This window comes from Micropterus salmoides, unplaced genomic scaffold, assembly GCF_014851395.1.
Source record: "Micropterus salmoides isolate LMB-PRFRI ecotype aquatic unplaced genomic scaffold, ASM1485139v1 Ms_hic_scaffold_12, whole genome shotgun sequence".
Classification (NCBI taxonomy): Eukaryota; Metazoa; Chordata; class Actinopteri; order Centrarchiformes; family Centrarchidae; genus Micropterus; species Micropterus salmoides.
In genome coordinates, this window is record NW_024040263.1 from 7,356,960 (window position 1) to 7,370,261 (window position 13,302).

The 13,302-nt window shown below is 40.6% G+C and overlaps 1 protein-coding gene across 1 annotated transcript in view; it reads right to left on the reverse strand.

Annotated features, from left to right (window-relative positions):
* Window positions 1-8,739, reverse strand: part of dclk2a (doublecortin-like kinase 2a) — a 44,534-nt gene extending 35,795 nt beyond the window's left edge. The window contains 3 exon segments of the mRNA XM_038713123.1: window positions 2,412-2,749; window positions 7,855-7,881; window positions 7,884-8,739. Of these exon segments, the coding sequence (XP_038569051.1) occupies window positions 2,412-2,749; window positions 7,855-7,881; window positions 7,884-8,259 (741 nt within the window). The 5' untranslated portion in view covers window positions 8,260-8,739.
* Between the last annotated feature and the right edge of the window lie 4,563 nt (window positions 8,740-13,302).

Genomic DNA, 13,302 nt, shown 5'->3' on the forward strand with positions numbered 1-13,302 from the left:
CATCACCACAAATTCCAGCACAACTGTAGCCAGTAGCAATGACAACGCTGTAACTGACACTGTAATGCTACTTTGGGTTTTGCTCTGGGGACTGGTTCCCGGGACCCTGCAATGCCACAGCTGGATATGTGGTGCATTCAAGCATAACAATTATATTTGTTTCATAAACACGCTTTAGAAACCATGCCAAAAACAGCTAAAAGGGAATTCTCCCAACTTTCACTCCTGGAAAGGCGTTCCCGTGGATCCCACCCCCTCTTTCCACCACTTAAGATTAATACATACACACAAATAAATATTTCAAATGTTTTTTGTTATCATCATAACAGTGAGCTTTTAAATCCACTGACTAAACAGCAGTTTCATTCAGCTGCATCTACCAAGTAAAACAAATCAGTAGTCAGTCATTATATTTGAGTCCATCTGCCTTAAATATGGGAGAAATCCTTTCTTTTGACACTTTGAAGAGTCTTTTTTCTTTCATCTGCACAAAAACCTGAAATGTGATCAATTTTGTTATTTACTAATCTAGACAAAGTCCATGTTCTTGCCAGACAATTAAACTACTTTAAATATTTAATCATCAGAGGCCTGTTTAATGTCCTCATCATTCTGCACTTTATTTATCTCCGCACTTATCTGTTTAGACTTTGCTTTTCAGTTTTTAAAATGTGATTCTGTCTGACCCAACTATATGATTCAGACAGAATGTTTCCCACAGGACTTTGTGAGACTATGGTGGGTGGACTTCAATCATCTCGGGGGTCCGGGGGCATGCCCCCCCGGGAGAAAAATTTGTACATTTTAAAGTTAAGTGCTTTCATTTGGTGCACTTTAAAAGCAAAATAAAGAGGCTAGATCTATTAAGAACTCTAGTAAACAATTTGATCATGAACACACTGTATAGATATAAACGGTGATGAAACAGCAAAAAAGTCAACTAATTTCTTTAATGTTTTTTCCAGCAACAATAAATTATTTGTAACTAATTTCCATTTTATTTTACTTTTATGGGCACATGTAACATATTTTATACTTCCTGTGAATATAATCCAATTAATCTTATTTCCATACTGTATACGTTATGTTAAAACCTTATTTTGAAAACCGGACTTTGTCACATGTGTATCGTCCCGCTACATTCACCAAGTCTGATGTCATTTGATAAATTATATAAGTATATATACACTCGCTCTGCTCCTTTTAATTGCATTTACCATAAAGGCTCTAAAACGTGTGCACTCCAAATTTAGCGGCTGCTATGACCTCATAAACGAGAGACAGTGGAATCACGCTGTGCAAACGTTACAGTAATTACCTCAAAAGAATAGTGGTTGTCTCGAGCCGGATGCAAAAGTGTGTGAGCGTGAGTTTACAGCAGAGGAGAGCAGCGTTCTGTCTTTAATGTTAACATAGCTTTGGTTTATTTTGAAACTATGGCGGAACAAATTAGACTGTGGCGGACCGCCATAGTCTCGTTAATTAATGGGAAACACTGCAGACATCTTAACTGCATTTCAGCCCTGCACAAACTCACACAAACCCCTCAACTCTCCCAAAGCTTAAGATCTAAGGTGACAAAGCTTTTACATTCACTTCATGGAACTTATTTTTTTATTTTAACCTAGTACTTTTATTTTGTTTATGTTTTACTTTAAAAAACTTTACCTCTTTTAAGATAAATAATTCTGTGAGAGGAGAGTTAAAACAAAGTAATAACAGTTATCTAAGATGTCTACCAGATGAGACAATGCCATATAAATCTTTTTGATTAGGGGCCCCATGTGTTCAAGCTTACCTAATCTCAAAACACCAAGGACCCTCAATGAAAATTTCAGATGGAATAATAACATATACACACACACACACACACACACACACACACACACACACACACATACTACACATATATATCTATGCATCTATCTCCTGGATGAACAGTCTCTCATGACTTTACAGAGGCGGGTGAGATAAGGAGGAAACCATACTGATGGATATGGCAAAAGGCCTGAACTCTTAAGTGTATTCATTAGTGCCTTGTTGAAATAATTGTGGTGTGTAATTATGTATGGATGATTAAACGGAAAGTAATTACCTAGAATGCTGACACAGCTGAAGCCTATAAATCACAGCAGTTTTTGGAGATAAAACCTTGGGCCAAAAAGCTCAGCATAGCAGCTCCATCTGGTTTTCATATACACATAATCCGATCTCATCTCACTGAAAACAATACAGTTACCTCCCTCTAACTGTCATGTTATGTAATTTTAGTCAATGAGTTCATAGATATTGGCAAGAACAAGAGGTTGGCCTTGTTTAACTGTCTGATTTTGCATGAGTTTGCTTTGGTGATCATCAGGGCTGCAATTACCATCCAGTCTTTAAACAAGCATGCATCAGGACAGACTCACCTGCTTGCCCTCCAACGTGTACAGTCTCCTCACGGCCCCAGAGTCCAACTTGATTGCATCTGTGATGTCGGTGAGCACCTGCTCGAAGGAGTGTGCGGTCTTCTTATTGAGCAGTATCCGTACTGCCTTGCGGGGTTTGACACCGCTGCGGATGACCGTGACTAGCTTGGGTTTGATAAAGTCCTTGGACTCACGCTGCAACTCACTCTTCAGCGGGATGAGAGAGGAGAGGGAGCGCGATGTGCCGGTCTTGCTGCCCAGGGACCAGTTGGGGTTAACGTTCTTGGTGTACTCCACACGGCGGAAGGATTCATTTGATGCACACACATAGCTCTCACCTGGAGGAAGACAAAAGTTGGTAGAATTGAAAGTCCAAACATGGATATTTTGCAAACCATATCCACATCTAAGAAATTCTAAAAATAAAACATGCAACACATCAGAATCCACCTCACGCAAAACTGTTGGAACAACAAAGAGTTAACATTCCTCAGCTGAAACAAAAAGGCACACTGAGAGGCCAGACCAGTGTAACACTGTCCTCTCTCCCTTTCAGCTGTTGAGCTGCTGCACTGGCCTTCCTCCAATGCAAAGCATTTTGTTTTATCTGCCAGCATTCCATTCGAACAGTAAACACGCAAATGTTTCCCCTTAAGAAAGTCATGGGACAAGTACAGGGGCTTGGCCGGTAAATGAAAACCACAGCAAGAATGTCTGGGGATTGTTTTGAAGGCCGAGAGCTGGTTGAGAAACTCAATGCTGAGTAAGAGAGGGAAAGTGAAAGATGCTTTCTTTTCATGCTACATTCATCCGTGTGTCTGAAAACACATGATCATCTCTCAGAGTCAACGTATGCTTAACAGATACTTCACGAAACATATCTACTTTACATACTGTAAATTCTAACTTTACAGGGCTAGATGAAAAAGATCATTCAGTATATTTTGGTAAGTTGTTAATTTTACTAACTAAGAGTCAAATCCAATCTATAAAATCTTAGTTATCTGATATGTGTCACGACAAACGAATTGGGCTGCAGTGTAAGAAGGCCATATGAGACAGCGTGTCCCACGACACCTGGTTTTATTAAGCCTGCAATTAACCAAGGGCTAATTAAAAGGCTAGGCCACAGCTGGGGGGACTGAGCTATGGTTGAAAACTAAAAACAAAATATAACTGGGGCTGTCATTCATCTGGGGAACATTGGCAAAATACATAAATGCCCTCAGATGGTGACTAGTGACAAGTCTATTCCCAGAGGTGCAGGGATCTCAGGTGCTACATCCCTCAGTGATGTGAGGGGAGCCCCAGCCACCCGCCACTGGCTGCTGTCCTCATGTGGACGACAGATGAGGTCAACCGTAACAGAGCTGTCTAACCAGTCCAACAGCTTTTACTGCAGCGGTCACACAGCTGTCACCAATCTAAAATCCAAGTGATGGCAGTAAATGGGAATCATGAAACATTGTTAATATCAAGGCAATGTAAGAACCAAACAATGAAGTGACCCCATGATCCAATGATATTCTCAGCATGTATGGTCTTCTGGTTTGCTGACATAATACTCACCACTGTGGTAAAAGGAAGAGGACCAGCTTAACCAGCACACTTTTGGTTTCTGGTGGCTGATACACCAACAGGCCACAGCCTAATTGAAAAGTTTGATGTTTAATCTTTTGCTGAGCAGAATTTCACATTTAGTGATCACAGAGTGACTAAAGGCCTAGTACTACCAAGAAACAGAGGACCACAACTTCATCTATCCAACAAGCATACATTCACAATGCAGCTGAGTGTTAGCCTGGAGCTTTATCCCAAGAGCCTCAACAAATTATACATTCAAAAATATTCATGACTGAATGGCTTCTAAAACTGTAAATTTATTAATCCAACATAATTGAAATTAAAATGGTTTAAAACTGAAAGTATCCAGGCAATCATAACAAATCTAGGTAATTCACTATATTGGAACATTTCAAAATATGTATAAATTAAAGACAATTTATTTTAGGGGAGTATTTTCATTACAAAAGTTAGTATTTAATTAAGCCTCAAAAGTTCAGCTAGCCCTGGAGCTAGCTGAACTTTTGAGGTGTAGCTCTATGAATGTAGCTCTACTGCAGCATTCCACCAGTTTTACACATAAAAATCAATTTACTTATCATGAGGATTACTACTCAGCCTGTGAAAACATTTGTATGTGGTCTTCTGTGGCACTAGAGGGAGCTTTTTAAAGTCTGAGATATCATCAGGGTTATCTTGACATGGGCTTGGAACACAGACTGCGTAACATACTGTGGGCATGGAGTTTGAAAGATGTGTGCATTTTTCAGACAGGGAGGGTTAAACGAAATTATATGCTAATGGCTGCATTAGGGGAAATGTAAGATCCAGTGTTTTTGGAGCTTGGCCCATACTAGTGACTTCACCTGCTCGCTTCAAATTTGACCTTTCTGTTCTGTAATCTGTCTCCTGTGAGTTCCTTAACTTAATGAAAGTGCACTAAATCACTGGAGTACCTCTCTAATGGGGGCACTAACACAAAGAAGTGTTTTTGTTTCTTCTCACTACTTCCTTAAGAAGTATGACCTGTTTAGAATGAATCCAGATTTTTAACATTCTCCCTTAAAGAAACTTCATGAGCAATGAAATCCAGAAACGGGTGTGTTTCTTCAGGACCATGACAGGTAAGTTGACACACCTGGATCAGGGCTCTTATTCAGCCGACCAGTAGTCATTCTACTTTGTTAGTGAGTACACCATGAATTCAACAAAGTTATAGAATACACAACGTTTCTTATGTTTTTATGCCTTCATATACTTTTCCACTTTCTTGTCTTGAAAACCACTTGGCTTATACTCTCGCCATTGTCCCTACTAGAATTTCTACATCAGCAGCCCGATATATCCACATTGTAACCATGAGCCTGTGTCAGTCTGCTTGAGTTTTTAAAAAAAGTAGCTTCTACCTGAATCTCTGAGGTTTGGAGTTTAGTTTCACCTCCTGTGTTCCTATTTGTACTTGTACTGATATCAGCATCATCTTACTGTTTACTGATGCTTTCAGTCATATTGGAACTGTGTCAGTTTACTGCTGATACAAATTGAACCTTGAAGCTTTACATTGGCAAACCTGCCTTATGCTTTTATTGTGAAGCAGTTAGACTATAGAAAATGCAATGTGTTCTTTTGGCTTTTATGGCTCTTACTATGGTTTGTGACTAGCACACCTCCAACATGTCATCAAGGTCAACCACTTTACCCTGCTGTGCTGTGGAACAACACTCGGACTGTGCCAGTGCGGCTTGAGTGCTTGTGGTCTGGGTCATGGCATGGCTTGGTGCGCCTACCTCCCATACTATGGAAAAACCCTACAAGTTGTCTGGTTGGCTGCGTAATCCCATCAGCCAAAAAGGACACCATGTGAATGGTTCTTATTGGATTTCCACACAAAACAGCTCCAGCAGGCCTCAGTCAATGGAGGCAAACTGCTGAGCTGTGCAGTAATGTCCCCTCTCTCTTTCCATTAAATGGGTGAGTAAACAAGGACAAGACACTGGTGCTTGGCCCACCTGCAGTACATCTCATGTCGGAGTTTACCCACACCACAAAAATCTGAAAATCAAAAACAGTCTAAAGTGAGGGCCAGTGAATTATGCTAAGCAACAGGGACATTGTCTCTGGTAACATATAGGTAATTTCTCGATGCTTTCAGCACCATGCAGGAAATTCCATTAAACAAAAGTCCTAGATAACAAAAACAAATAATCTGCACTGCCAGACAACACTAGGGGTAAAAAGAATTTTTCCTTGTGATTTGGGTGAATTGACTCTCTTGAAAACAAAACAACTGCAGACAAAATGAATTGTTGAAGCATCAGCAGTACTCTGGACAGAACTAATGATTTTTGAATATATAACCAGGATCCTCGTTTAGCTACAATGTCCTGTACATATAAGTGCAGAAGTGCAGGGGCAGAGTGCTCTGTACCAGACCCAATGCACCAAAACAACATTTGCACAAACTGCCAAACTTGCGATGCTACAGAATTCAGATCAGGCGCTGGCCTAAATCTTCCCCGGTCACTCGGGGGATGGGGCATAGGAAATGAGTGTAGCACAGAGTAAACTTTTAGGCGGATGTGAGATGAAAATAGATCAGTATTTGAGAATAATGACTGCAGTAAGAGTTCAGTGGATCCTGAGTGTGTGTGGCACAGCAGTAACCTCTTATGTTAAAAGAGGATTGCAGGAAGGTCACGGTGCAGACAGACACAATGCCAGGGCTGAACATTAAGATTAACTCATTACTGAGAGGTCACTGTCCCTGCAGGATGAACAACACAGCAGGAAGGTGAAAGGGTAGGAGAAGATTGTGCCCCATTGGTGTTTGCAGTGTGTGACTACGTTTGATGGTGTTTTTTACAGAAAAACATGTATGCTAATGCACACGGCTATATTTGACAAGAGAGTCGTATCAGTTCTCCAACTCCTTACAAAAATGACTAAACTTATCATATAGCAGTGACTGCAGGGTGATAGCAGTGTGAGACATTCACTAGTAGCTGGTATTTTAAAACTCCAATATTTTAGTTTATAAATGATGACTTTATCATACTAGTTTCCAAATATGAGTTACATTTCCGACATTAAAACCCCTTATCTCTAGCAGCAAGCAATGAACAGACACTGGATGTGCGAGGGAAACATCAATCTTTCAAGCCCCAAGGGTGAGATCATTTTAAAAGAGCCAACAACAACACTGCAACAACATAGACATTCATCACACTCTTTCATTCTCACGCAGGAGTGCACTTAGGAGGCACACAAGGCACTTTGAAGCCCACACAAACTCAGCTCACAAATACTGTACATACTAAAGAGAGGGAAGAGAGTCCAGATCAATGGATACTGATACAGATTAGTAAAAGCCTGAGTGGAACTAAAGCTGCAATGAGAAGGGGTCTCCTTGTCTGCTTGCGCGGCACTGGGTCAGCCATGTCAGAACAGTTATGTCAATGATGCAAATGATGTGAATGATGCAAGGGAAGCTCTGCATTGCATCCTTATACTGTGATGTTCTCCAGGGATAAATGTATAGATAGGCTACAGTACAGTGGATCTATGCATAAAAGCACTAAAGTAAGCTTCTGTTTGCCATTGACAACTTTGCTGACTGACAACATACATATTAAATACACTAGGTAGAGCCATTAGGGGCCAGCCCTTCAACCTTTTAAACATGTGGAATAACTTCCCTCAGGCTATAGTAGTATATTTGTATGGACCATTTAGCCAATGCTCAAGGCAACCCCTAGCTTTTATAAAATCAATTGCAGGTCTGAATCAATGCACATTATCTAGCATCAATATAATCAAGTACTGAGCATTGTCATGATTTGCAGTGACAGGAAGTGGTTGTTAAATCCATCATCACCCTTACCCTCTACTAACTCATCCAGACTGGTGATTTCCTGCCTCCATCCAACGTGTATAACGTCCGGACTCCTTGAGGAAGGTTGACATTGTCAGACAGGGACCGTGTGAGTTCCATGAGCAGAGCATCCAGAGACCTGAACCGGTCGTTAGAAATTGCATACACCAAACCTTTAAAATATTTGTCCCCATTGCGGTAAAACCGCACTTTTCTGGCCTTTTTCTCGGAAGTGAGGGATTGGAGAGTGCGTGTGCGGTAAAAACTACAGTGCGCACTGTGCGCCGGGCTGGGGACCAGACCGTTGCCTCTGGAGCCAGACTGGGACCCAGAGCCTGAGTTGGTCCTCGGTGTCCGCTGAGGTTTCTCTCGTTCCTCAAAGTGTTCAAATTCTATACTTCTGCTTAGCGACATGTTGTCTGCCACGCCGTCGTCCGTGTTTTAAACGAAATCCCACAGAAAAACTACTTTATCCCGAGTGTGTTTAAATCTCGGTGCTGCCGGAGGAAGGAGGATAACACGTGTGCGTCTCAGCCTCCACTTCCAGTCAAGTGTGACTACTTGCTGCGCCGGCTGCTAGTTACAAGTCGAAACGTTGGCACACAGCTCCCAAAATGAGAAACAAGTCGACAAATAATCTGTCCGCAGAAACTGAACCCGTCCTGACCGATCAGATGAATTATTTGATTGACTGTCACCTACAAAAACACAACAGGAGCAGCAACGTTAATCCAAGCGCCAACTCGGGAATATCCGGTTGAAAATGTGTCGAATAAAGAGCAGCTGTGTTTGACAGACATTGCAGTGGACCGTTCAAACAACGAAGAAAATTTACAAAACTTAAGGGTAACGCAAGCCGCCTCCTTCTCCGCTCCTCATCCTTCCTCTGACTGGTCGTCGGTCGCTGAAACTGTCAAATCAACGGATAATGAGAGGGGGGGAAGCCCTCCCTGCCTCAGGGTCCTAATGCTCTCTATTGTTCTGCTAATATAGTCAGGAGCTGGCAACAATGAAATTCATGCTCAGGCTCATCCTCATTGGCCTGAAATGTGTTCAAAAACTGTATTTAAAAAAAAGCTGCAATGTCTATCTTGTAAAGTCATCACAGAAAAATTTTATTAATTTGCACATCACAAATCAACAATCACAAAACAGGTGTAAGAAAAGAAAATACTCACATAATGCTCCAATAAAGGCATTTGGAAAGTCAATAAAAGACAGTAGAAGGTTCAGCTGAAACCTGTAGGTAGCAGAATATTTACATTACAAAACAGTGTGTAAACTACAAAACTTTCTCTAGAGAAATATTTTAAATATTGTACAACTAGGTAACATAACAACAAAGTTGAATCATTTTTGAAACATGATTATTCATGAATTTAAAGCATTCTGAAAATGTAACAATTATTTGTCAATGAATGTCTATACATTAGTTATTTAGGCTTTTATACACTTTTGAGCATGGCGTATATACTCAAAGATAAAGACAATGTTGTACCTTATACTAAAGATTGATTTTACAGTGTATGAACAGTCAGTTGATAAGACAAGATGAATTCCACAAAAAAATTGATAGGTTGCTAGATTGGGTGATTTATTGATTCTATTATAGTCTACAAGAAATAGACACACCCAGTATATTCATTTATCATACACATAGAAAGATAGGCTACATACATTTACGTCTGTGTTGCAGAGTGCAGCAAATGCTAAAGTTGACTCTCTATATCTGCCAAATAGTGAGCTTGGATTATGCAGTACAGGGCAATGCCAGTTTTACTCACCACCTGGTGAAAACTCACCACCATTCCCTGCCAGGCTCATACCTACCTGCGTCACCACCTGGCTCAGCACAGCACTTACACTGTCACTGACTGCAGCTTGGCAAAAAGCTGGACAAACAATACTATGGGCAGACCGGGGATGAGTTAACCCACTTTTCAACGACAGTAGCCTAATTCCTGAAGTCAGCACAACAGAAACCAATATTTCTATCTATGTCACACTTTGAAGGACCATTTTTAAAGGCAAATTAATTTGTTAACATTTACAGGTCAAGTCACATATATTAGAAGAGTTACATTAACAATGTCAGAAAACAAACAATAGTAGCTTTTTAGGAGATGTGTCTTCGATCTCGTGTTAGTACATCCATTATTTTTCATTTGGATCCTACTTAGCTTCCACAAAGTGTTTGCTAGTCGTTCTGGGGTCCACACAACTTAAAATAAATACATTGAATAAAAAATAATTAACAGTGCAGTCGCACATAATAAATAGAACAAGGAAGGCCATAACAAAGGTCTTGCACAAAGATCAGTAAATAAGGGAAATTAAAACAGACATATTTCAAAACATTAACACATGTGTCAGTCAATGTAGGAGAGGAACCAGGTTGCATTCTTGTATTTTGGTGGAGGGGTGGGGAAGGAAATTAGGTTTTGAGTGAATAGAAACTAAAAAATGTAAGTGACCTCATCATGTTGGCCAAGGTTTATTTATCTATTCATTATTTTATTGATGCACTCATTTTATTCAAATTCTTCAAATAGAAAGCCACCTGTGTTGGATGTATTGTTTGAGCAGCCTTTGAGGGAGGAAGTTGCTTAGGAGAAAGCAAATAGGAATACTTTTCCCCCGGCAGAAGGAAATCCTGTACAGAATGACAAAGCAGAAAATCCCTCAATGACAAGAATCCCCCTCTCTAAAATACAATCAGGTTTGTGATAAGGCTTAAGCCTCCTCTGACTCTTTCTTCTGGTACTTCTGGTAAGCTACTAATATAATGCAGTCTATGAGGGATTCGTGGGAATAATTCTCCTCAGGCATTTGTATGAAAATCACTTAGCAAAACAATCCACTCTTAAGGAAACAATGCAAAGTATGTGATCAGTTGCAAAGCTCTGCTGGTTTCAGGCCTGAATCACGTGCCCTATGAATATACTATAGGGTATTCATTTTGAGAATTTTAAGTACAATGTTTTGGCTCTGCTACTGTACATCTTTGTAAATCAGATATTAATTGTTCTCTTCCTCATGTCTTAAAATATTGCTGCAGTATCTGCATTTCATGAGAGAGGCATAAGATGGGCTTATGACGAAAGTAGATGAAAGGAATTTGGGGGGGGGGTCTCTAAACACACTGACAGGCAGCCTGTGTGGGTGTATGTGTTATTTTCTTGATAGGCACCAGGTGGCACAACCCTCACACAATTTTAGATTAATGTGTCAGTAAAGATGAGGATATGGCTTTGAGGTCACAGGTCAAGAGAGAGGAAAGGCAGCAGTTGGAGAGAGGTCAGTGTTGTACAGCTCTCTGAAATATGTCCTAACACATCCCATAGGCATCACAGCTACAGCTGCAGTGAACATTTTAAACCCCAGTTTGTGTGTAGCTGGTTAAAAATAAAATCTGACAAAAGAGAGCTATGGTTGACACAAAACAAAAAAATAATACACACTCCAATTAGCATCTAATTGGATAAATGGTTGTTTTGTTTTCAGGTCAGTCATTTCTGTCAGTGAAGTTGAAAGAGAAAAAAAATACTCCAACGCCCCCTAGTGTGGATGTGGAAGCTGTGTGAAAATGTGCAACCAAAAGGTGAAGATTCAAAGGTGATTGTTCATGTGAACAAAACGTTTACCTGTTGGTATTGCTGTCATTTAGGATGGGAGAAACGTGTTAACATGTTGAATGGATGACAGTGACTGACAAAATTGAAGGCTTGAAACCACCTTTACCACCTTCCCAAAACTCACAACGGGGAGCGCTAACATCGTTACATAGCAGCCACACTGACAAGGTTGTCGGCAGATGTGTCCACACACATTGTTTGTTTATTGGCCTTGTGAGTGCAGGAATCAGCTTATGCTAATGATCTCAAAATGCCAGAGTTCAGCCCAATTAATTGGCTGACCAAATAGTGATACTGATACGGTGACTAATATTGGACAGTATATAATATATAAAACAATAAAAAATAATAAAATAACAAGCCATGAGATAGAAGCTTAAGATGTAAAAGTTAACAGGCAGCAGTCGAATACAATACCCACATCAATGCCAGTGCTACAGCAATTTGCATGTCAATCTCACGCTCACTTGTGAACAAGACCCTGAAATACTTGAACTCCATCACTTGGGACAGGAACTCGCGCCCAACCCAAAGCCCATGGCACAGTATCATGGCCTCATGACTTGAAGGGTGCCGATTCTATTCTCAGCTGCTTCACACTTGGCTGTAAACTGCATCAATGTATGAAGCCAACAGAATTACATCACTGGAAAAAAAGCAGGTCACATCATTGGAAAAAAAGCAGGTATGCAATCCTGATGTCCTTGGCTGCACCTTGAGACTCTACCCATGTAAATCACGAACAGAACTGGTGACAAGGCACAACCATGCAACCCACTGAATCCAATGACACTGCTGTTACTCCAGTTGTACAAGACTGGGTGGCTCATATGAATGACCCAGGAACTCTATATTCCAACAGTAGGCATCCATATATATTGAATAGGCAAACTATATTGTTCCTGAATCTGGAGTACACAGCAGCCTCCTTTCTGGCTGTGGTGCAGGTGGTAGAGCGGGTTGTCCTCTGATCATAGGGTTGATTGAACTCATCCCCACTTTTAGCATGTCTACTCATGATATTAATAAACTTATGAGAATTAATACAAAATTATGAATTTTAATATTCAGAGAATATTAATTCATAAAGCTCTCGTTTCGCGGGGCACCACCGGAGATTTAATTGCTACCCAGACCTCTAATTATAAAATTACCCACTAGTGATCAGTTAGTTAATAATCGCTCAGTTATCTTAAATCAATCAGTCAGTCTCATATCGAAGGGGTAAATTCTCGTGGCAGGGACTTGGAGGTAGGCAATACACACACACACACACAATTCCTGTGATTACTGTGAAATTTATTAATTAACTAAGGTGACATAAAAATGCAGTTAAATATACATCAAAGAAATAAACAATGGCTAGACAATGAGGATGTGGAGTTCTATTGTGGGGAGAATTTGATTCACAGGGGCAGCTAGATTAGCAGTTAGATGATACTAACTCGGTTAAATTTGTCTAGGAATTTTAAGGGTTAAAGATAATGGACTAACAGACTATTGGACATCACTGAGGTCGTCAGCCTGCCTCGGCCTGTTGTACAGGTCTCCACGCCAGCTGCCCGATTCCTGGCTTTCTGCTTGGGAATTTTCCGGGGGTTCTCCGGTTCTCCATGTCTGAATGAAGAAAAACACTCCAGTGTTGACCGTCCTCGGTCTGGCTGTTCTTTTTGATGTCCTTTGGGTTACTGCTGGCAGGCCCACGTGGCTGGGTCCGGACGTCAGTGGGAGCAGTGTAAGTTGAATAAAGCTTAAAAAGAACTTGGTCGTTCTTGAATTAAACTAGTGTAACTTAACGGTCTGATAACTTTTAACAAAGAAA